At 44.3% G+C, this 24,720-nt stretch overlaps 1 protein-coding gene across 1 annotated transcript; it reads right to left on the bottom strand.

Annotated features, from left to right (window-relative positions):
• Positions 1-682: 682 nt before the first annotated feature.
• LOC147154056 (striated muscle preferentially expressed protein kinase-like) lies at positions 683-24,275 on the bottom strand. The gene is made up of 36 exons (XM_086040282.1): positions 23,872-24,275; positions 23,496-23,782; positions 21,026-21,144; positions 20,866-20,954; positions 20,596-20,771; positions 19,999-20,182; positions 18,923-18,996; positions 18,688-18,846; positions 18,404-18,593; positions 16,369-16,598; positions 16,170-16,289; positions 15,983-16,087; positions 15,553-15,759; positions 15,036-15,159; positions 14,790-14,962; positions 14,597-14,709; positions 14,351-14,519; positions 14,144-14,243; positions 13,224-13,424; positions 12,893-12,950; positions 12,733-12,810; positions 12,479-12,651; positions 12,368-12,394; positions 12,145-12,297; positions 12,010-12,052; positions 11,866-11,931; positions 8,505-11,100; positions 8,226-8,393; positions 7,474-7,596; positions 6,939-7,103; positions 5,047-5,644; positions 4,719-4,958; positions 4,405-4,628; positions 4,254-4,329; positions 4,015-4,164; positions 683-2,136 (listed from the first exon to the last, which is right to left on the bottom strand). Exons 1-36 carry the CDS (start codon positions 24,258-24,260, stop codon positions 1,899-1,901), a joined length of 8,385 nt encoding a protein of 2,794 aa, XP_085896408.1. The 5' UTR covers positions 24,261-24,275; the 3' UTR covers positions 683-1,898.
• Positions 24,276-24,720: the final 445 nt, after the last annotated feature.

Here is a 24,720-nt window from a genome sequence, read left to right as displayed (position 1 = left end):
TTGTCATGTTTACAAAGTTCTCTAGAGTAACATCAATAAATGTGCCCCTCCCCCACAGTGAGCAACCAGTACACCAATCAGCAGGGAGTATTTGGTATAATTGAGCAATTATTTAAATGCATCTGTTACCTGTTGCATGTTCAGGGTTAGATGTCAAATATCTGCAGCTTCCCATTTGAAAGGAATTTATTCAACCGCAGACGATTTTATTAAAGATTGAGCAACATATTTCTTTTCTCTCTTTATTTTAACGTTCAGTTGTATGATAGTTCATCAAGACGTTTCATTCCTTGCATTAGCCACTGGCAATGAGGTGCATTAAGTGCACTGGTATTTGTATTTGCATTACATTTAGGATTGAGAAAAACGAGGACGGACGGGGTCGGAGATGATCATTTTTATGAATAATGACGGAGGGACGAGGACGGAAGGGTACCCGGGTCGCGGACAAACACGATCACAACTTTCACTTTGCAGACCTTTGTTGCAACATTTCTGCATCAGTTTTCCATTACTGTAGTGAGAGACTTTATTTACAGTATATTTAAAACATCCATCTATAATACATATTTTAAGGGAGTGTGTACTTGTGGTGAAAAGGCCCAACCCCCACTCTGATGTATGTATAAACAGCATCTAGAAAAATAGACTACATTCAAATTAGTGGGACGCTCACACAAAATAGGCAAATTGTACTTTATTACATAGTGTGTCTGAAAAACAACATATCCCACATATTAACACAGCAAGTTGGCACATTTACAACTCTTCAACCATCCAAATTCATAGAAAGGTAGTGTTGAGAGAGTAACACACACGGCTATTCGATGCTATCGTCAGTCTGACTTGTAAAATTGCAACAGCGCAGTGCTAAATGTTTGTCCAACGAATTCATCACATGTGAATTAGAACCAGAAGACACATAAAAAGAAATATATTTTGGATTTGACTCCAATCTAGGCACTGACTGGGCAAACGTGATTTCAGCGCAGGGGCGGAGCCATGGGCCCACCCAGTTTGACAGACTGCCCACCCAGTGAGATTCATGAAAAAAAAACATACTTTGAAATTTTTAGTCAATTATTAAATTATTTTTTTATATTTGTGTTTCGTTATGTTTTTTTTATTTTATTTTATTGAATATTAAGAATGGCATAACTGTGGTTGTCTAAGGAAGATCTGAATATACATATTATTCCGTTTGTCATTTTGAATATACGATGTGTTGGGACAGGAGGATTGTGCTGAGTGAGAGAAATATTCAGGCCCACCCTGATTTTTCCAGGCCCACCCATTAGCCACATTCTGGCTCCGCCCCTGTTTGAGCGAGCTAAGTGTAATACTGAGGAACCACAGCAAGTAACCAGTGTACGTCCTACCTGTAATACATGTTCAACAACAGATGCAGACATTTGCTTCGGGATCCTTAACCAAGCAACCACAAAGACACACCTTTTTTTCATCTTAGTGAGCCAGAAAGTGATTCAGAGATGCTTACACTTGCACACGCATGCAAATAAATTAACATGAAAAAAGTAAACAATTTTAAGGAAAGTTTTGGGGGGGTTTTGAGATCTAAAGTGTAAGTAAGAAGTATAAGTAAATGCGAACATAATTTAGCAGCTCAAAGTATGGTATACATTCGCCTGGGTGGTGCGTTATATAAAAAAAGGTTGCTGATGTTTGCTGCTGAAAGTGTAGTTTTAGAATTTCTTTCACTGAAAATGGGGGAGGTTGATGGAAAAGTGCAGTCAACCAAATAACATCAACAGATGTTTTATTCCTAGTTGAGACTGTCGATGCTGGAGTCTTTGCACTGAGAGACAGAGCAGTAAGTGATGCGTCATATGAGACTCTTCCAAATGCAACCCACACACATGACTCCGTCCTCATGAATTTCACTTGGAGTCGGGAACGTGCGACCCAGGCCCCGATGATGGGCGCTTGGGTGTGCTCTGGTAGCTGCGCAGAAGCACCTTGTGCTTGGTTGTGCTCTCTGCACGATGGCACTGCTGCGCCACTAAGAACTCTTTGAGTCTGCCCGTGGTGAAAGTGAGAGTCTGCCTCTTCAGCTTCATCATGTAAGAGTCCTGAAGCCAGGCTTGCGTGAAGCAGTCGCGTGTGGTCGGACGGGCCCTGAACACACACACACGCATGAACACATTACATACATGGCATCATTTGTGAGCTGTGTTTTAAATGGTGTTCAACTAATTTAACATTTTTTTAATTACAGGAGCATTACTGTTTTAAATAATCCATCCATCCAATCAAATCGCTTATCCTCACAAGGGTCGTGGGGGTGCTGGAGACTATCCCAGCGGACTTCGGGCAATATGCAGGGTACACCCTGAATTGGTGGCCAGCAAGGCGTGTGCATCCCTCCACAAAAGACGATTCTATATGTTAGGTGAGAAACGATTCAAGGACGGTTCGATTTGAAAGTGGAACGATTCGGTTTGGTTTGATTCAGTGAGATTACGATTCGATTCGATGTAGTATGGCTCATTTCGAAAGTATATGATGCAATTACTATGTTTTTGTCATTTTACACACATTCGAATGAATTTGTCAAATACTGGAAATGTGCCATTTCCTTCTAAGATATATCTCCAATAAAAGATGATTCGATAGTCCCTCAACACATTTCAAAGTGGAATGATTCCATTCTGTTGGATTCGATGCACTGGCACCTATTAAATCCCAAAACGTTTTTCTGGTTCAAGTTACACCCCTATTGCCAGCCAATTGCAGGGCACACAGACACAAACTAACATTCGCACTCACAATCTAGGGGCAATTTAGAGCATCCAGTCAATTTACCATGCATGTTTTGGGAATGTGGGAGGAAACTGGAGTACCCAGAGGAAACCCATGCAGGCACGGGGAAAACATGCAAACTCCACACAGGAATGCGGGGGCTGGATTCAAACCCACAACCTCTGCAATATGAGGCAAACGTGCTAAACAGTCGTCCACCGTGCCGCCCTGTCTTAAATGTCTATAATTAATATTCTGAGCCCCCTTTAACTTCATAGCCACTCGTCGCACTTGTATGCGGTGCAGCGGGGTTCCTGGCCAACTAACTTGTAGTGAACAAGGAATGATAGTGCACAATACACAACACGCAGTGTTGCCTCATTCCATGAAAACAACTTTTTAACGGCAGGAAAATCACCAATACATTAATTCGAGATAAAAAATTATATTTGGCAAAGATAAGAAACTTAAAAAAAAGATGGCCTAAGCACAGACGGAAGTGGATTTTTGTCCGTCTGTGTAATCATAACTAACCTGGTCAAATCTGAACGGACCTCACAGTCCATTATTTACGGCCGCCCGTTTTGCTGAACAAAGACGGAAACGTGAGTTGCTTTGACTACAAAGACAGTTTTACAGTGAAGTTCTTGTGAGTTAAGATTTCTATTTCTATTTTTATTTTTTGTAAGAGTGGGGTTAGGCGGTTGTGAAACGGTATTTTGCCGTCACCACACTCGATTTCAGAAGGTGGCAGTAATGTACCAAACGTTGTAGAAGTTGTAGACGGAAACGCAAAAGGAAGCCCGTTTTCAAATAATAAACGGACCGGCCTATAAGCGATTAGTATTTGTTCTGGCCGGACAAAAAGGTGGATAGACGGATTGCGGAACAGTACCCCGGCTGCAGGCAGAAGGTAATAAATGGACTGGGAAATTTTAGTAAAATGCCCAGCTCTGGATGGATGGATGGATGGACTTTTCATCCATTGGACCTTTTTTTCCCGTATTGACGATAGACGGACTGGCGGACCTTTGATGTTTACTGACAGAAGCGCGGTTAAAATAACGTGACGGACTGACCGACAGACGATTACAGTTTGGTTCGGCTTGAAAAATAGACGGATTGACGGATGACGGACGGGGATACCCACGCTGCTGAGGGATGACAAATGACATACCGACAAACTTCAGAAAAATGCCCACCTCTGGTCCTCCATTATCGAGAATATTTTTTCAAATGTAACATATTTCTCACCAAGCGTAACTGCTCAGCATCTTCTTGACAAAAGCCAAGGCACTTTGAGAGACGTTGGGGTAAAGTCTCGTTGGATCAAACTTCGCCGTCAGGATCTTGGATTTCACACACTGATGATCTTTGTCTTCAAAGGGCAGCTGGCCGCTGAGCCTTCCCGTGCATAGAAAAAAATTTGGTGTTGATTGTTAATGTGCTGTATGAGAATCCAAGTGAGTTTTACATTCAGATATTGGACTCACATGATGTAAGTCACAACCCCAATTGTCCAAACATCTGCGGGAGGACCCACTACTTCGCCTTTCACGATCTCAGGAGCTTCAAGCACATTTGTCAGAAGGGTGAAACCTCATAATATAGGAATTGATATTCTCGGTGAATGATTGTCCTCACCCATGTATTCCAGTGATATTTCACTCAACTCCTGCTTCCGAAGACTAAGAGGGTTGAAGCTTTGAGCGCTTCCAAAGTCCACAATCTTGATGGTGTTGAGGTTTGTCACCATGATGTTGTCGGGCTTCAGGTCCAAGTGGAGGACCCGGCGGTTGTGGAGGTACTCGACTCCCTGGAGAATCTGGACCAAGTAATTGACCACATCATCCTCAGAGTAGCGGAACCTACAGTATCGTGGAGGGTTGAGAAAAAAGAATTTGAATGATGGTGAACTCATGTACGTGCCATTTACAGACTGTTTGTGACCTGCCTACCTGTCTATGAGGCTGTGCAGCAGCTCTTTGCCGGTGCAGTACTCTGCCACTAGCACAACGTAGCGTGGCGTGACATAGGCTTCATGCAGAGCCATGATTTTTTCATTGTGCAGAGATTTCAAGATCTCATACTCTTTCAGAACTTCCCTTTTGTTCTCTTGGCTGTAGGGAATGATTTTGGCCATGTATATTTTGCCTGTGGCGTTCTCACGGCACTCACGGATGACTCCAAAGCGACCTCTGGCAAAGAAGAGTTGGATTATGTACTGCATATAGGATCATGTGAAATTTAATGTTAAATTCTATACATTCAACTATTTTCTCTCACCTGGATTTCTCCTCCAGAAAGGTGTAAGGTTTCTGTGGAACCCCTTGGCGCAGAGTCGTGGAGGGTGTAGTGCGGCCAGCTGGTGTGCTTCTGGTGGGGGTACAGGCCCCTTCACCAATGGGGCTCAGGCTGGATGTTTGGAGCACTTTAGGGGAGAAGGACATTGGAGATGGGGCTATAGAGGCTGTGGTGGTGGGGATGTAAATGGGCGCTGAGGCCGGTTTGGTGGGACTTGAAGGAGGAGTTACAAGAGTGGTTGGGGTCTGGGTCATAGGAGACACAATGTTGACTGGACTCTGGAGCTTGGCCGCTATAAATGGTGCAGATGGAAGTTTAGAGGTTGTTTTTGGAGCATCCTGCGTATTTGTGATTGCAGATGCAGATGACAAGGTCTCTATGGATCTTGAAGCCCCACATAATGATGGCAGTACTGCAGGAGGGAGGGATGTCGCTGGTGCAGATACATTTTCAGGACCTGTCATCGTGGAGGTTGCACTAGTCATTGTGGATGTGAATGGGGGGAAACTTGAGGGGGATGTCAGAGGTCCAGGTATGGCAGCGGTCTTCACAACAGCCAACACAGGTGAACCCTCTTCAGCTGACCGCAACGAAACACAACAACTTAGGGATGCTCCGATCGATCGGGCACCGATCATGATCGGCCGATTTTCGGGAAAAATTACGCGATCGGAATATTCGATCAAAGCCTTTCATTGCCGATCAAAACATCCGATCACCCGCAGCTCATGCTTGGCTGCCGCGAGACGAAATGGCAAAAAAGTTGATTTGTTTAATATGTAAGGACATCCCTCCATCCAAAAGCATCACTTGCGTCGCCCTGCACACAACCGCGCCCGCCTGGACGAGCTACATTGACTCCAATTGATACGCGCCGCCAGAAAGGCTCCCTTATGCAGCCGCGGCTCCGCTGCGAGTGGAGGGGAGGGACGCAACACAAGGCTGCGAAGCATGAGCAGCAGGTGATCGGATGTTTTGATCGGCAATAAAAGGCTTTGGAATATTCCGACCACCACAGTTGGTGTGAACATAGCATTGTCTGCTGTGGGTGTGAAGTTTGCGTCTAGTAATACTGTATATGCCATGAAAAGGTAACTCGCGCGGGGAGCATGTCCAAAAGTTTCAACACAACCAACTTAATCCGACATTTGAAGAACAAGCAATTGGGAGACTATGGTGAGTTTACGAGCCTCACTGCATTGAATAAAGTCAAGGCGGACACAGCGCAGTATAAGTGGCATTATTGCCACAGGGAGATTAAAAGATTAACAGTGGCTTTTTTTCTCGTTGACAAATGCACAAGATAGTTTGTCTATGCACAAGGCAATAAAGTTCCTGAGTCGTTTCAATTTAGGAACTCATTGAATAGTTTATTCAAGTGAAGCCTGCATGTGACTATTTTTTCTACTTTGATTATATTCTGAACCATGCAATGTTTAGGTGGCATGTTATCTATTTGACTTTTTGCATAATTAAGTCTTTTGAGACTGCTGATTGTTTTGATCTGTTAAAAACTGTGTTACTAAAAGCTGGTAAATTTAAGTTTTTTTTGTGACTGAGTAATTGTTGTATTGTACCAGCAACGGTTTTGTATTTCTTCATGCTTTTGAAAATATATATAGATTTTTGTCAAAATTACGGCAATAATATGGCTGGTTTTTTTTCAGATAATACTGCATAATATTAGTCACCATAAATGAATGGAAAAATATACAGATATTCCATGTGATCGGAATCGGTATCGGCCGATCTCACTCATGCATGATCGGAATCGGTGTCATAAAACCTGATTGGAACATCCCTAACAACAACACAATGTATTCAAACAAATATTTGACAGCTTCTGCATCTTCAGCCTGACATTCCAGTCATACCTGCTGAATCCAAATTGACTGGTGCTGAACAGTTGCTATGTGGCCCCTGTCCTGCCTTATTCACACAGAACACGCGAAACCGGAACACATGACCTTGCGGTAGGTCAGTCACGTTGTAGTAGCAGTCAACCACTCCGGTGGCAACAGTTTGCCACGATGAATCTCCTGAAGTAACAATGCAATACATGTTATTTCTGAAAAATGTTACATCATAAATTAGGTTTATGATAGATGAAATAAAAACAAAGGTTCAGACTAAATACAGAATATCGCCGCTGTCATGTGAAAAACTTCTCAATTTTTTTTTCATTTTCTTATTTTTTCATGAATCGTGTTTCCGCGTTACAGACATCGCATTAAAGTGAAAATTTAAAAAGATTACAAAATTGGAGATGTGTTTTTCACAGGACAGCGAGGATATACAGTATTTGAGTTGCACAGCAAATATATATACTGACTTCTGCATGGACAAACTAGTTAAGCCAAAGTTTCATATCTTTTATTGGTACACTAAATTTAGGAGGTTATTTTTCACCTTCCGTCTTTCTTTCCAGTGTGTAGCTGCATGGAGGCTTGGTGTCGGATGGCTTCCACAGCACCAGGGCAGTGTTGTTATACGTCTGAGGGACTTCAGGTGTCCCAGGTCGCTTGGGAACATCTTGAAGTGTTGTGCAAAAGGGGAAAGAGCACCAAATGAAGTGATGGTTTGTTGATAGAATATTGTTGATAGAATATTTAGCTAATTGTGTTTCAAGATGTAGATTCTGAAAGAGTTTTTTCATATTATTAATAATACAGAATGAGAATGCCAAAGAAACTCCAGCTTATCAACACACTCAAGAAGAGACAAAGGTCAAAGTTGAATAAAAAGTAACAGAAAAAAAACAAACCCCTCAAAAGTAATGATTGAAGCTTACATGTCTCACCATCTGAGACACACGTGATTACTGTTGCAGCAGTGAGGGAGCGTTGGATCTTTCGATGGGGCTTTCGGCTTGCCAGGGGTTGCCAAAGCGAGCCACTCGCATGATTTTGTTTGGCACAGCTTTTACGGCAGGTGCCCTTCCCGACACAACCCACCCATTTAGCCCCAAAATATTATGTGGGGAATCTATCATTGTGTGGTCAATAGTCTCACAATAAAGATCATTACTACTGTATTGATTCCATCACCTCTCCCATCAAAACTTAAACTTGTTCAATTGCGTTATAGGGATGATGCGGTATGTGAAAAATGACGAGAGAGTTGCGTTGAGTTGAGCTGCTTGGGTGACACAAGCCACTTACAAGCTATCGTCAGTGTACAAGAAGTGGTGATGGCAGCGAGGGAGTTGGTAGCTACACACTCGTACACCCCAGCATCTCTTTGGCTGCACTTCAGGATGGTAAGAAGCTGTCTGCCATCCGGATGGGAGAGGAGACTGATTCGATCATCCGCATCCAGAGTTTTACGATCTATAAGACAGAAAAAATGCAGACAACACAGAATCGGAAATGAAATGTGAAATGTGTGAGTTTTGGCACAGCATTTTTAATGCTATCAGCATTAGGATGGGAGCACGAGACCTTTCATCCACGCGATGTCAGGATGCGGACTTCCAGCAGGGAGACAACTGAGGGTTACCTGCTCTCCCTCAAGCAGGATTTGGTCTTTGAGTTTGATATGGAACACAGGTGGGAAATCCGAAGCGGAACGACAAAACTTCTGTGTGTGGGAAGTCTGTTCCTCTTTTGGGGTGGGTAAAATGAGGTCAGTCTGAGAAGGTGTTTTGTCTTTTTTGCTCTTGGTCAGACCCCACCTGTCCCATCTAGACCGCCGGTCGTTCTCTTTCTCAGATTGAACACTGGAAGTAGATTCGATCGACTCCTTTGACGCGCCCACGCCTGCCTGTTTTGCAAGCTGATTCTCAGGCACGCCCATTCCTTTCAGTCCTCGGCCCTCAGAGTGTGAGTGGCGATGGCGAGAAAACAGGGGCGTCTTCTTTTCCTCTGTGTTCTCTTGTCTTTGGTCCGAACGACTGCGGATTTTTGTGGAATTTCCTGCGACTTTATTCTCAAAATGTTGTCGCATTGCAAGGATTGGAGAATCTGTGAGCTTCCTCAGTTGCTGATCTTTCTGACTTCCCTCAGCAATCTTATCCTTTCTGTCCTCGGAGTGGCTCCTTAATTTGGCAGAGATTCCGGCCACTTTTGACTCGAACATGCGCCTCATAGAAGAAACTGCAGACTCATCAGCTTTAGTTCGTGCTCGTTCCTCCTGCTCATTTGTGTCCAAAGATTTACTTCGACCAATTGCCCAAGTAACCCTCTTAGGGGCTGCACTTTCCTGAATAGCCTGAGTCTTTCTTTCTTTTGACTTCTCATCTTTTTTTTCAACGGATGTTGATCTCTTTCCCCGCATCGACCACCTCCCCATAAGGCTTAGGCCTGGTTCTTTTTCCTTCTCTTCCTGTAGGTCTTGAACTGATTTGGACTTCTCTTGTAGCCCTTTGGAGACCATTTCAAGGGGGGCTCCTCTCTGCCCCGGCCTGTAAACCTCATCATCGCCACCACTGATCTTACGGCTCAGAGTAGGTGATTTTTCCTCTGATTTGTTTCTGGTTAGCTTTCTGAGGCTGCGTGTCAAAGATGACTCCCGCTTCTTAAATCTGGCTTCAAAGACCTCCTCCGAGTCGATGTCTTTGATATCTGTTCTGAATAGTGGTTGACGCGGCATGCTAGGAATTTCTGGGTTCGAAGATGAGGAAGTGGAAGCAGAGGACCGATCGGCAGTTGCCACTTTGGCAAACACAGCCGGGTGTTGAGGTGAAGGAGCGATGTCTTTCGGCTCGTGTCCTTTCAACTTGCCACACACTTGGTCAGATGTTCCAGATGACCTGGCAACAGCTACTGAGATGTTTTCATATGCAGACGATGCTTTTGTGTCTTGCGATGTTTCTTTATCTTTATTAATACGTAGATCTTTCCTATTGTTCTCTTCCTCTTCATCCTCTTCTATCACAATTATCGGAGGAACAAGTGAGGATGATCTTGGCTCACATTCTACTTTATTTACCTTTCCTTTATTGGTCCTTTTCTCTTGATTGTACTGTTTGTGCTGTTGGTCCACTTCTACTGCTGTAGGGTAAATAAATGAGTTGCGCTCCGTGGGTGACTCCATCATCGTTTGTTCTGTTAGTGCAGACATGGATGTTGCCTCCTGAAGCTTCTTCCCCTCAGTGCTGCCAGTGCTTATAGATGGGATTTCTAAGGGAGCTCCATACCTGCGATGAAGGGGCATGGGTTCAGAATCTTGAGAGAAGGAAGCGCTTTTCTGAAAAACTTTGGTCTTTGGTGTGTCTTGTCCAGGACTCTCAGAAGATGCAGCTCGCATGAGTGTGGATGGCCCCGCTCTGGATCTTCTCAGATTGCGATCGAGGGATCCTGTCTGTCTCTCGTCTTCCATGCCAAGTGTTTCAAATAAGGGCCCTCGCAGGCCGCTCATCTTTTTATCCATGCTGCCTCCCCTGAGCAGCCGTTGTCGCATGAGCTCCAGTTTCAAGGCGTAATCCTCTTGGCTTATCTTTGTGATTCCAGGGCTTGGGCTACGGTTGGGCAGTTCAAGAGAAACTGTCTTCTTCAGGCTATTGCTGTTCATTTCTGTAGCCTCATTGATATCACCCTGTTCTAGGTCCATGTGAAGAAGCAACGCAGAGTCAGCAGAACTGCCTCTCCTCATTGTAGATCTTCTTGCTTTTGTCTGAGACTCATCCATCTCTGTACTTGATCCTTTTTTCAGTGGAGCTCTTTTTGTCTGTTGAATTATCTCCTCGTCTGGGTTGTCATCTTTAGGTCTCCCACTTTCATCCGGTTCTCCTTTCATACCAGCTGTGACCAGGCTGTTCTTAGCTCTATCAGCAATCTCATTAGGCACCCCTGTGATGTGTTCATCCCCGGGCATCTCATTCAGGGAGACTCTGGAACCGGAGAAGAACATAGATAGCGGCATAGGAACGAAGGGAAGCTCATCTACGTCTGCTTCTGAGTCGGAGGACGATGAAGTTGGTGGGGAGCCTTCTTTTAAATGCCGTGCCACAGCAATGGACACATGGCTAGATGCGTCGTTAAGTAGCTCTGGGATTGTTCGCATCACCATCTTTGATTTGTAACTGATTAAGGAGCGCTGAGGGGCAAACATCAGGATAGAAGTGAACTACGTTTTGAATGCAGATAATGTTTAGGCAATCAACTGACACTTCATTTGGCAGACCTGAACAATCTAATGTGATCATAATGAAGATGATCATATTTGTTATTATACCCTTACAACAATACAAAGCTCAGTTTTTATTAATGAGTTTTTCTTTGAAAAAAATAAGGTTTGTTCACATAGTATTTTCAGATCACGTACAGGCATGGACCCGCGCGGATGGCTCAGTTGTGCTTTTTTACAAGTCATTTCAAATCACAGAAATTGTTCGTATTTGTGATCTCACTGCAGAATTAAGTTTGGTGAAATAATCTTTTAATTTGCTGTTCTGCAAAACAGAGAGGCAATAAAGGCAGCCAATGTGGCCCAAGAAATGACTGTTTCAACAAAGTGCTTGCTGGTGATAGCGTGAGCGCGGCAATTGACTGATTTCTTTTCAACTTCATACCAATAAAAATAAGGTAAATTTAAGTTTGTTCATGGGCTGGAAGAGATAAATTCCATTTCTATTCATGTTAATGGTAAGAGTTATCAAAGTCTGCGAGCAGAGTCATGGAGTGGATTAAGTTTTTGAACCAAAGTACCACTGTATTGTTGAAATAATAACCATGACTGCATCAAACTGATGATTATGGTTCATGGATTGGAGGATGCAAATAATTGCCTGAATCACATTAGATTGTGTAGGTGCATTGAATTTTGGGGTCAGCCAATAAATATTGAAATTATGTGTTGTACCTGCCATCGCCTTCTAGACAAAACCTGCTTTAGCCTTGCTGTGCAGATGCTCTTGTTACTTTCTGACTGCAAGATAAAATGTCATTAATATGTCATGAAGAGCTATAATTTTAATTAGAAATGAAACACAAGTCTGGCAGCTACCTTGAACCAAGGATGACGAAGGCACTCAGTGGCACTTGCCCTCCTGAGAGAACAAACACAAATATGCCAGAGTTTAGTGCCATATATACCACACACAGATGCATACTGTACATAAATCCATCTGAGAGCACTTACAGTCGGTCCACCACCAAGAGCTTGACAACAAACCCCTTCGCTTCTTTGCAGAGGTCAGAGAACATGGTCTCGTCGAAGGCCACGTTGTAGTTGCGAATATTTAACACAGTGGCTCTGTCGTTTTCACCGGTGAATGGTGACACTCCTGTCAGACTGGAAAAGTGATTTGTTCATGACATGAGCCAACTGCATGTTAAATTTGTGCGCTTGCTGTATGACCTACCAGAGATATGCAATGACTGCGACTGGCCTGTAAGAAGCAGCATAGATACGTAAAACAGAGGTGACGAGATTGTGCTTCGCTGCAAGTCGTGTACACAGCAGGCCGGCTCACCATATGTCAGTGGCTCTGGAGACAGGGGTTTGGTTCACAATCTCTGGTGCCACATATTCCGGTGTGCCATACTTGCAGTAATGCTCCTCGCATGACTCCAGCCTGATGGCGTTGCCAAAGTCGCAAATACGGATCTGGTCACTGCCGGCAGCTGCCATCAAAATGTTTTCTGGCTAAAACCCGATGCACACAAGAGTAATCAGTTCTTGTAATTGAACACTCGACAGATATGTTGTATGAAAACTAACAGTTACCTTTATGTCAAGATGGGCAATGTCTTTCTCATGAAGGTAGCAAAGGCCTTCCAACACCTGCTGAACACTTCGACGGATCTGTGGGGATGCACAAATGATGACGTGACGATGTGTAAGTCATGTGTCGGGAGTCCATTGGGGAAAGCAGAACCCAACCCACTTCCAGCTCTGTCACTGTAGTTCTTCTGGACATTCGTTCTAACATCTCCTCGTGACACCTTCAAGCCAGAGCTGAGGAAAAAAACGACTGCGCAATACCGCAGATAAGCACTCCAACACATACTTTTTGTTTGTTTGCTTGTTAATTCCACTCAACAATGAGTCAAAGGGAAAATGCAAGATTGTAGATGAAGACATTAGAATCAATGTATTGGATCATTTGTGTCCTTAAGATGCATTTAAGTACTCTGTCAACTCACTGTGAAGTACATGAAGAACAGTACAAGATATAAATGTCTCTGCTCATACAAAGCTGCATATACAAAGGATACAACTCCGTTATCAGCACCACCAAGTTCTTTTTCTCAAAGGCGTCATGGAAGAAGATGATCCGCTCGTGGTCCAGCTCGGACAGCAGTTCCATCTCTCGCAGGGCCAAGGCTTTCCTTTTTCCACGAGCAGATGTGAACTTGGCAGCAAATTCCTTCTTTCCCTTCTTCTGAGTTACTCGTTTCACGTAGGAAAAAGTCCCCCTGTGGTACACATCGTGTACATTTGACTGCATTTTATGGTACTTCTGCCAACACCTTTATGTTTCAATCGCTGTTTTGATTGTTACTTCATAGGCTAATGTAATCACTACCACATACTCCTAATGACGGGACTCTGCATTTGATGGGCATCTTTGAAGGAGTTCAACTTGTTCCAAATCTGGAAAATATCTGCCATGTGAAAATGTGGGGAAAAGCCATTCATTGACACCTTGACACAGCATCGTTCTTGAAAGAGGCTCAAGGCTGTTGTCTGCACAAAGAGCTGCTGGCCACATTGTGCTTTAGAAAAGTGAATAATGTACAAATCCGACACTTTTTTTCCCACTTGAGTTAAAAGTTCCCCCCTTGGGTCTGTGCTGCACTGAGAACTAGTCTATCTGTTCTACAGTCAATGGCTTAGTCATTATTAAGAATAAGAATAAGAATGCCTTTATTGATCCCACAGTGGGGAAATTTTCATTGTTACAGTAGCAAAGATATAGGTCACACAGGGGCGGCGGCATAATGTGGCCATTAATGTATAACATTGACGGCAAACATTTAGAATCAAACCTATGTAGATATACGCAGTAACATGTGTATATACACATGTGTATACACACCAACCTACATCTACATAAAAAACATATTGTGCCTTCAGTTCAGAAACGGTGCAGCTTACTTGGCCTTATCCCTCACAAATATGGACACACGCATACCTGCCTATCTCCTTGTGGAGGTCAAAGTAGTCTGTCAAGCGTCGCATCTTCCTGAGAATGGTGCCCTCATCTTCCATTGGCTCGACAGTCTCTTTTTGCTCTGTAGACAGCACATCTTTACATAAGTCTGTTTGACTGCAGGATAAATCAAAATGTAAAACTTGCTACGTCTGGAACATGTTGTTAATTCCCATGCTTAGTACAGACCTGTGCGGACTGTGAGTTCAGCTTTGCAGGAGTTGGACGCAGCCAGGTTCTTCGCCGTGCACGTGTACACGCCAGAGTGCTCGGCGCGGGCGTTGAGAATCACAAGCGAGTACTCTGGGTCATCGTACACAAAGGTGAAGTGGCTGCTCTCTGAGAGAAGTAGATCATCCTGTGAAAGATTTGAACCAAACGCCTCATCAAATATTTAGCGATGACTTTTCGGGGCGCAACTGTTGCAATAATTACCTTGTACCACAGAATATCTGGATCTGGTTTCCCTTCGACCACAACAGCGAGACGCGACGTTTCCCCAGCATGGACATCCACATCCTCCATGATGGTCTCAAACTTTGGTGCCACTGTGGAATGGGTAAAAAAATAAAATAAAATAAATTCTTGCTACTTTGGACCAAGGAAACCCACTCTGCCATGGTCCAACCTGCCATGACCAGCTGCAGTGTGCAGAGGTCGCTGCCAAACTGGTTGCTGGCCATCACCACCAGCTGGCCAAGGTCCAAGGCTCTGACACGCTGGAGCATCAGGGAGTGTTGATCATCGTCCGGCATGCTCATCTCGCACACCCCCGGTTTGTTGACCAGCGCCACGCCCCTCCTGGTGAACACAGAAGCAACATCTCGCAGCACATTTGCTTAAGTGGCTGCCGAGAGGGAAAGTAACTAATTACCTTTTCCAAGTGACAGTGGCGTGCACGTGGTTCAGGGTGATGGTGATGCTTACAGGTTGATTCCCAACCACGTACACAATGTCAGGTTTGTCTACGATGACTGGTGCTTTCCTCAAATAAGGTCCTATACAAAGATGTGCTGTGTGTGAATGCTGATAAACAAGCATTCATTATAATGCCATAACGTGCTAAGAAATGTCATTTTTCCTTTCCTATTCCTATAATTATTCCACCTGTTCTGTCTACCTACAGCAACACTGATCAGCAAATTCAAACTGAAACAAAGAATGAACATACTCTTTTGGGGTGGGTGTGTTTTATTTTTTTTCAGTCGATTATTGCATGTGAAAAAGACTAAAGGAGGGACTTTTGAAAAAATATGGAAATATGTGCATTGTACCAACCAGTCCTATCTGTCTAAGGCGAAAAACAAAAACCTTAATTTGTGCACAATTTCTGAGCAAACTATTAGAACTCAAAGGTGATTTTGGACCAGCAAATGTGGCACCCTTCATACCTCTGTCCTGGAGCTGAACCAAATCTGTGGATGGTGAAGGCTTGCTAAGAGTCTTGCCGGTGGACGTGAGGATCCGGAAAGCGTAGCGGACCCCCTTGGAAAGGCTGCTAACGGTGTATCTGGTTTCCCTCAAGTTGGATGCCACAGTGGACCACTGGATGGAGCCCAGAGGTTGCTGCTGGAGCACGTACGACAAGGAGCCAGAATCTGCAATGAAGCAAGAGAAGCATGAAACCCACAGAGCACCTAAGAGATCAAATAAGTTTTGCCAAGGCATTTTATGAGTGAATGGCGACAATCTAAGAGCTCAGTAGCTGGATTTAACAACTGGAACAAGATAGAAGCACAACAAATGACATTAACTGACAAACTCACGGTTTAAAACAACCTTTCACAGACTTTTACAGAGACTCCGAAAGACATACGCTACCATAGGATGGATTTGATCTCTTTGATTTGTTCCAGCTGAGGCTTATAGATTTCCCTGTGATGGCCTCTATGACCGGGGGCCCATCGGGTGGATCTGGAACAATATCTGTTCAGAAAGCACAAAAAGATGTTTTCATATTTTGTAAAAGGAAGAAAAACTCCATGAACTCGATGGGACCTCAGGCTACCTGAAACATATAAATGTGCGTAGCAGGCTGCTTTGCCCATTTTGTTGGCGATCACAGCCTTGTAGACTCCACCATCAACATGACTCGCAGTCGCAATGACCAGACTGTGGACATCCCTGCCTGAGGGAGACACACACAGTTCTTATTTGGCACCCTGCAACTCAAACAGCTCATCATCACCTGCTGCGTTTTGTCTTACTCTGGGTCATTTTGAGCTCCTCGCTGCTCTCAATGCGCTTTCCGTTGTGGTACCAGGTGATGGCCGGATAAGGCAGGCCCATCACCTTGCAGTTCAGCACCGCCTCTTTGCCTTCAATCACCTCCAGATCAGCCAGAGGTTTGACAAAGTCTGGCATGCTTCTCTTCACCACTTCACTCTCCAGCTGCTCTGGCTCCTCTGGGATGGATGGCATCTTCTCAAGTTTGGACCTATAAAGGAAGAGATCAGACAGTGTGCAAAAGTTCCGCTTGTTCCTAAGTTCCTAAGCCCGAGAAAGTTGACCTAACCAACTGACCAACAACCCACAGACAAAATAACTAAAACTAGCAAGCCACCGGTAGGTCGACCGGGTGTCATCCCAAAGCATTTAGGAATTTAGAACTTAATATAGTACACATATCGAGGGTCTTGATATTGATAGTCGCCCATCTGCTGACTTGATTATGTTGTCAGCCTCCTGCTTCTTGACGTATCTGCCGCATTCCATACAGTTGACCACAGCCATTTTGGCTTCCTGTTTAGTTAAATCATATCTGAAAGGTATTCGTTGCCAGAATCAATGATTTTGAATCCTCATCCGACACTTTGTTATGTGTGATGCCGCAGGGCTCAATTTTGAGGCATCTGCTATTTTCGTTTTATTTGCTGTTTCCCACCGTCAGGGGGAAGACAGTCAGATACCTCCCCCCAAATGATGAAAAAAGAAGCCTATACAATCAATAACACATCTGATTTAGTAGATGTGGATAACAGTATTACCTTCTCGGGACCTACGTTATGGTATTCATTGCCTTGTATATAAAAGAGCCCTTTTCCCTTTCCACTTTAAATTCCCTTCTTAGAACTTACCTGTATGACTTGGCATTCATCACAGTTTGATATGTTTCGTTTTATTTTCTTGGTTAGTATCTGTTTTATTATGTTTTGTATTCTCTTGACTTACCTTAATGTTTTGATATTTCATTTTTCTGGTCATGCCCGATGTCCTTTTACATTTCCTATCCATATTCTATAGTCTGCTTGTTTTACAATTAGTGCATTTGAAATGTTCAGCGTTTTGGCCTATGTGGAGGTGCTATAAATATAAAGTTGGTATGTTATGGTACAGTGACGGTGGGTTGGAATGTCATTTGGGATTTCAATTATTTATTTGAGCCATTGTTTTTCCAAAACAATTAAATGCTCTTCCACTAGAGGGCAGAAGGTCCAAATGTGGGGGGGCCGACCATTTTAGCCCGACATTGTTTTTTACATGGAACAACAATAAATCCAAACACATTTTTGCAAACCAGTCTTTAAATTTCAAGGTTAAAAACATGTCTTTTGGTTCATTTGAAACATGACATATCACTGGTAATTAAATGTTCTCTGTACTTTTTAATTCAATAACAGGGAAATGTTGAAAATAATTGTTCACTGAACTTTTAGATTTAAAAACAGGGAAATAAGTAGCAGCCTCCTTGCAAATGAGGCAGACGGCGTAAGTTTGTATTTCAGTGAAAAAAATAGTCCAATTTCCACCTTTCCTTAAATTGTCTGCCCTTTCCTTTTTTTATTCAATGTCGCCATTTTAGAAACTGTCCGGAAAGCGTCACACAGGGTTATGGAGTTGCGGCCCTCTTGTGTGTAAATCTGAAATTGCATTTAGAGTGTACAGTATTTTTTTATGCTTGTCAACAGGACTATGGGACAGACGTTATTCATTTTTGACGGAGGCTGTGGGCCAGATAAAGTTTGACTGCAGGCTGCATTTAGCCCCCGGGCCGGACTTTGGACATACCTGACCTATTGTCATTTATCTGACAGAATTATAGCTTTGTGTTCAACAAAACAGTCCGCTTTTCACACTGAGGAAGTAAATGTGGTGGACGTTTCTGTTTGGTGGTTGTGCTGTGAGATTTTTCTAATGTAAAATGCATCACGGAGAAAGGCGGTGTGGAAATTTGTTTGAATATTTGTACTGCATGTCTCGGTATCATCATGTAACATAAAGTACTTGAACCTGGCGTCTTACATGGGAGAGGAGACTGCAGCCCTGTGCTCTTGTATGTAAAGCTCAGCAGTGCATTCAGACTTCCCGTGAATGTTCTGAGCCACGGCCGTATAGAAGCCCTCTGTGTCACTGCTGACGCTGGCTATGACAAGCGAGTGGCGGCCCCCCTCGCTGAGAATGCACACATTGTCGCTCTCCTCCACTCTGGACTCTGAAAGCACAGAGAGGAGTCACACGGCATTCCTTTGAAGAACACGAGCGAAGGTTTGGGAGAAAACCGCAGCAAGTCAGTTGAGCGTCCCTACCAAAGTGCATCCAGGTGACTTGTGGCGCCGGTGACCCGCTCACCTTGCAGTCCAAGCGGGCGGTGCGACCTGCGATGACCTCGAGGACGTCCAGCTTACGGGTGAACAACGGCTCCTTGGAGGGAGTCACTTTCAGGTTTGCACTGGAGGTCACCTCATCTAAGTATGAAATGAATTGCTTTCATTTTCTCATCATCAATGTCATGAATCCAATCCAATTGGGTCTGCCGTTCACCTTTAGCTGTGCTCAATTTGCAAGTGTACGTCCCGCTGTCATCCTCGTGCACTGAGTTCAGCAGCAGGCGGCACCTGAAAGAAAACAGAACGTAAAGTACAAAAACAGTCGTGTAACGTCGTACAAATACTTCATTACTATATCTAAGTAGAATTTTCACTTATTGGCACTTCACTTATTCTATCAAATTTCCCTTTTACTGCACTACACTTCATAAATAAATTGTATAGTTTTACTCTGATACTGTATACAGTGTTTCCCCTAACCATCTTCGTTTCTGCAAAATAAAATCACAAGTACTTGTTGGTTGACAAAATTCCAGACCCGCGAAGCACAAAGAGAAAGAAGAGTGCTGCCTGTCCAGAGCGAGGCGCACAATTTACATGCGTGGAGTACTGACGAGATGAAAGCACGTGCTGCCGACTCTGCTGCTCACATAACAGCAGTTGAAAATGAAAACAACAACACTGATGAACTCTGTGGTGGTCATATCAAGGATTACGTTACACACAATTTTACAGGAATGCTTTTCGTGTTCCTCTTATGGCTATACCTAAAGTGAAAGAAATGTTGGCAATCAAAAGTCCCCGTCCAAGCTGAGGAAGGATTAATTTATATTAATCAAGTGAAGTCAAAATGTCTTTGTTCTTCTAATCATCATGAACTTGTTTTGGCATATGGTAAACAAACGTGATGACCGGGCTAACAAGTGCTAGCTAACTTCACCCACTAGCCAGCACAAAGCTTTTTAGCTGCTGCGCAACACTCGAGTAAACGCTGCTTACTTTAAAAAAAAAAAACTTTGCTTTTTACTTCCAATATTTGAGTACATTTAATATCAGAAAATGACTTTAGATATGTTCAGTTCAACAAATGCCAAAATACTTTAAGACTCTTACTCAATCAATAAATAATCTACAAGGTGACACTTATGTCAATAAAAGTAATTATTTTGGTGTTAAGACACGTGGACTAAAAGTGCAGAACAACGACTAAAGTATCTAGTACTGAATGTCCTTTATACAAGGCTGATGAGATTTTAAGTGGGGAAAAAAAAACCTGAAGAATGAACTGACCTCCGGCCATCAAAGTGCATCTTGCAGTTCAGCAGTGCCGGCTGGATCAGCTTCCCATTGGACAGCCAATCCACGTCCACATCTGGAGGTCCTGTGATGTGACATTCAAACATGGCCGACTCGCCGGCCTCCACCATCAGACCTTTGACCTCTCGGATAATTTTCAGGTGCGTCTCTGCTGCAGCTGATGATCAAGTACATATTTTAATTCAATATTCTATCTATATGTCTATGATGATGTAGTACAACATACAGTACAGTAAATAATGGTTTATATGTTAAAATTTAAATCATGTGCCGTTTTGCCTCCATTCCAAACTCTCATTCACTTGCCATACATTTGCAGTGGCAACAACAACAACATTCATGTGACCACCATCAGGGACACAGCCAACGGAAACAAAAATAGGAAGACTCCACAGCTAAAAGTTAGAACAGAAGAAGCCTTTTCAACCTAGGGTGAAATGTCTTCAACACCCAAGAAGAGTAAAGCTGCCTCAGTTCACTTTTTAGGGGGATCACTATGACCAGAATGACTGAGAAACAACACAGACAAATTGGTCACATCGCCATTGAAAGAGATTTTGGATCACCCACCTTTGACCTCAACTCTGCACTCCTCCTGCTTTGTTCCGCTCTCGTTGACGAGCTTGCAGACATAGAGCCCTGCATCCGACCTCTGTGCTGAGATGATGCTGATCTCGTTGGTCCCGTCCTCCGTCTCCCTCAAGGAGCGGCGCCCCGCTGTCTTCAACGAGACCTCGTCCTTCAGCCTGGGTCAGGGAAACATGGAGACGCGGTCTGTAGCAGAGAATTCAACTGAGGCGTGAGGTAATGTCTGCTGGCTGTGTTGACGAAATATATCACCAGTAAACCATCGGTGTGGGCTGCCCAGTGACTTTTACTGAGATGACAACATCTTGGCCCTCCATCACTGCTTGGTCACATGGCCCCACCTTTTCACAACATGTCATTTAGAGCGTTACAAATTTGCTGGCTGATTATTGCAGCCCTGAGAGGCCTCTACCTGGAAAGAGGGAGGCTCCTTGAAATGGACACTTCTAGTCGCAGCGGAAGCACATCCATGGAGTCCCGTCAGCCCGGCCTGTGGACTCAAGTATTTCTCATCTTGTCTCCCACTTTGCTCTGCAAGAATACGGGATGCCTCATTTGAATTTCAAGCATTTGGTTCTTCTCAAATTGAAAGAGCCACATTTGGTCAATTTGATCCATTATTTGCTATTCCGTTAGTAAATACGGCAGCACCTGCAAGGCAAACTTCTGGATTGGAACAGTATGTGTACTTTACTTTGCCCAAATTAAGCTCTTGTAGCAAAGGCAGCAGAGTGATGCGCACAGTGCGTACAGCAGATAATGAATGCATCCCTTAATGTCTGACTCATTAACTGGCTTATTCCCAGTGCTCCGGAGCAGACGCTCTGTCTGGACCTTTGCGTCAGAATGAATTGACGACTAGATGGAGCAACACTGGTACCCTCACTAAATTTCTCATGCATTGTTGAAGAATAAAACAGAGGGGCTTCATTAACATGGTTTTACAAGAAATTTTGTAAAACCCCAATGCGGAATTTGTGCCGTGTTCAGATTTTTCGGGGTCATGTATTTGCACCCACTTATCAGATTGTGGTTCTTAACATATGAAATGATCATCATGCCAGGTAAAATGTTGCACGTTGGTACATAATCAGAAGTGATGAAACCAGGCAGTGGCAACACGTAAAGTAAAGCAGCATTACACTAAACATTACATAGCATTTATTCTGACTGACTTGGGTTCGATTCCCACTAAGCAACTGCGTGAATATGAGTATGAATGATTGTTTGGTTAAACAGCATGTTGTCCGTCATTTACCTGAGGTCAGCTGGGATGGGCTCCTGCTTTCCTGTGACCTTGAACAGGATAAGCGGTGTGGAAAATGGATGGCCCCTATCAGCTTTTGCTAGACTGCAGGCACATCGTGGGGCTTACGTTTCACACAGTTAATCCGTTTATTTATCATTAAATGGCTCGCAATTACATGATATATTTGATCTGTCATCTTACACTGCAGTTGTATTGGCAGAAATGTTATCAACATAAACATTCAAAATTTGATCAACGTGTGATTGGAGCCTGATTCGGAATTGAAAATATCTGACTCTGGTGGGCAATATGGAAGAAGGAGAAAAATGGAGATTTTGACTCTTGAGTCATCCATCCATTTCCTATACTGCTTATCCTCACTGGCGTTGCAAGTGCGCCTGAGCTAAACCCAGCTGACTTCGGGCGAGAGAGGTGGGCCGCACCCTGGACTGGTCACATTGCACATTTAGACTGAGAAAAGCAACCATTCACATTCACACCGAAGGATGATTTCGAGTCCTCAAATGAACCTGCATGCATTTGGAATGTAGGAGGAAATCGGGGTATCCCAGCAGGAAAACCCACGCTAGCACAAGGAGAACATACAAACCCCCAACCTCACTAACGCAGTTTACAGTTTAAAAATAAAGTAGACCACTGCACAATTATGGTTATTGGAGCGGAATCCAGAAAGAACAATTGAAATCCGGATCGAAACGCATCATCCTACCAAGAGTCAACTCTTCGAGTCACATTTGCAGGGGATAAGTACTCCTCGGGGTGCTTACGTAACCCTGCCGACTCTTACAAAGCCGCCGCACACATCTGATCTTTCCTCCCGTAAATAAAACATGGGACGTTCCTGGCATCCTGACACCCCCCACTGCCACTGACCTTCGTACAAATGATATTGATCGCGGATCACCCAGCGGATGACAAGAGATGCCTCAATTGTACGCTCCCGTGACGTTGTGTGCGGGAGCTTAGAGGAAAAAAAAAAAGGTGCTGAGCCGTGTTGCTTCCTGCAAACCATTTTAGCTCACGCTGCCTGGAGAACATCAAGCAAGATAAAGAGCTCAAACAGGGACACAAGGCAGAGCACATTTACACTGAAGAAGAAGTGGGTGGCTAAAAATACCCCAGCAAGGTGGACTCGCTGGCCTAATATGGCAACACAGGCCCAAGCTGCTGGCGAAAACCGTTTGCATGTGCAGACAAAGCTGCGTCATGCACAAGCAGAGAGGATGCACAACATAAACACATTTGGTGAACGGTTCTCTCACGATTGAAAGTTTCTCAGTCAGGCTTGGCCTCCAATTTGGAACTATGAATGGGTTGCCGTGGTGACCACCACTGCAACGAGGGGTGGCTGGGCTGCCTGTCACCAAAGTCAGACAATGGAGGGTCTGCTCCTCGTATGTGCTGTAGCACAATTTCCTCATGTGAACGCTCCCTCATCATCATCATCAGCCGGGAGCGAGTTATATTGATCTTTTTCTATTGTTTTTTTTTTTATTTGTAACGACTAGACCTGCATGTGTACAGTATGTCCACATTTACCCTGCTATGTAAATGAATTTTAATCTCAATAATCGTACATGATCACACCAATGGTCACAAAATCGACCTTTACCTTCCGCAGAGCCACTTTTCATTTGATTGATCCTCATCTGGCCTGCATCAGATTGGGTTTCATCTTCCACCAGGATGGCAGGAATGGCCGCGTTCTCTGCCTTCCTCCTCTTCAGAAGCGGGCTGACGGAAGGTGTGGGCGACGGGCTGAGCCGAGGAGGCTTTGTTGGATACTGTGACTGGCTTTTCCCCGTAGGACTGGGGGATCTGTCCTTTTCCTTACTCGAAGGAGATTGGCGCTGTGCTGCGGTGACAACCAGAGTGGTTGGAGATTTCGGTGTGCTTTTCCTGCATTTAAAGACAAAAAAGGTAGAGTCATTTGATCGTTTTAGCCTTCCCTTTAAGGCATTCATCAGTAGAGATGATTCCCTCCAAACCTGGTGTGTGTGGTCTTTGTGGCTGTTGGCAACGGTTGCCCTGGCAACTGGTGAACTAGTGCTGTCTCCATGGTAACTCTATTATTCCCCGTTCTTCCTTGTGACGAGGAATGCTCTGGGTGTGTCTTTGAGCTCGGCTCAGCTTTTTCAGGAACTTGAGTTAAGGCTCCTGGTCTACCAGCCTCCCACACCTGTGCACCCTTCATTGCTCGCTCCCTTGCCTCCAGCTTTTCAGCCACTTGTGGCGCAATGGGCTCGAGCTTGCCCGGCACCAGCTGCTCAGTGGAACATGCCTTTCTTGTGCTTACCCGCCCAACGAGCTTTTTGATCCTTTCCAGTTCTTCACTGAACTTGTTCTGGTAGCCCTGAACCCGCTGTGAGTAGCTCATCTTGTCCTCCCAAGAGGAGGCTCTTTGCTTGAAGGCCGCTCGCTTTTGTGTGGCGTCATCGCACTTTCCGTCGTAATTCAACTCCGGAACGGAGCCAACTGCTGGCAGATCCGCACTCGGCCTTCGCTCTTGAAAAGCCTTGATCTTGTCAGAGCACTTGGGCCCCGCACGGGCCAGTTTGGTCGCCACCTTGTTATTAAGAGCGGATACCTGCTCTGTCTCAGGCTGAGAGCGCCGATCTCGAGGTCTGTGTCGATCCCGCCCTTGATTTGAGCCTTCCGTGTGGTTTGTGTATGGGATGGAAGGCGGCTGAAGATATCTTAAGGGTGCAGTGGGGAGAACCCCATGTGATTCTTCATCATTCTGAATCCTGGAGGGACGAGGATTGAAGGGTAATGAGGTGTGAAGTTAGAGCCCTGTAGATTTTCCAGAAGCTTTGGAAGGAACAAATGTCTGTCCG

The sequence above is a fragment of the Filicampus tigris genome, chromosome 1 (assembly GCF_054856515.1).
Source record: "Filicampus tigris isolate MCC_2025a chromosome 1, RoL_Ftig_1.0, whole genome shotgun sequence".
Classification (NCBI taxonomy): Eukaryota; Metazoa; Chordata; class Actinopteri; order Syngnathiformes; family Syngnathidae; genus Filicampus; species Filicampus tigris.
The sequence above is the reverse complement of the archived record's forward strand: the minus strand, read 5'-3'. Positions and strand labels throughout refer to the sequence as shown.

Bases quoted from the DNA above. Each gene is read 5' to 3' on its own strand.
- LOC147154056 (XM_086040282.1), bottom strand. From the start codon at position 24,260: ATGAGCTACTCACAGCGGGTTCAGGGCTACCAGAACAAGTTCAGTGAA. The intron at 13,425-14,143 runs GTATGCGTGTGT...TGTGTACCACAG, and splicing joins CTCCACAAGGAGATAGGCAG to GGGGACTTTTTCCTACGTGA. The intron at 8,394-8,504 runs GTCTCGTGCTCC...TCTGTCTTATAG, and splicing joins TGACATCGCGTGGATGAAAG to ATCGTAAAACTCTGGATGCG.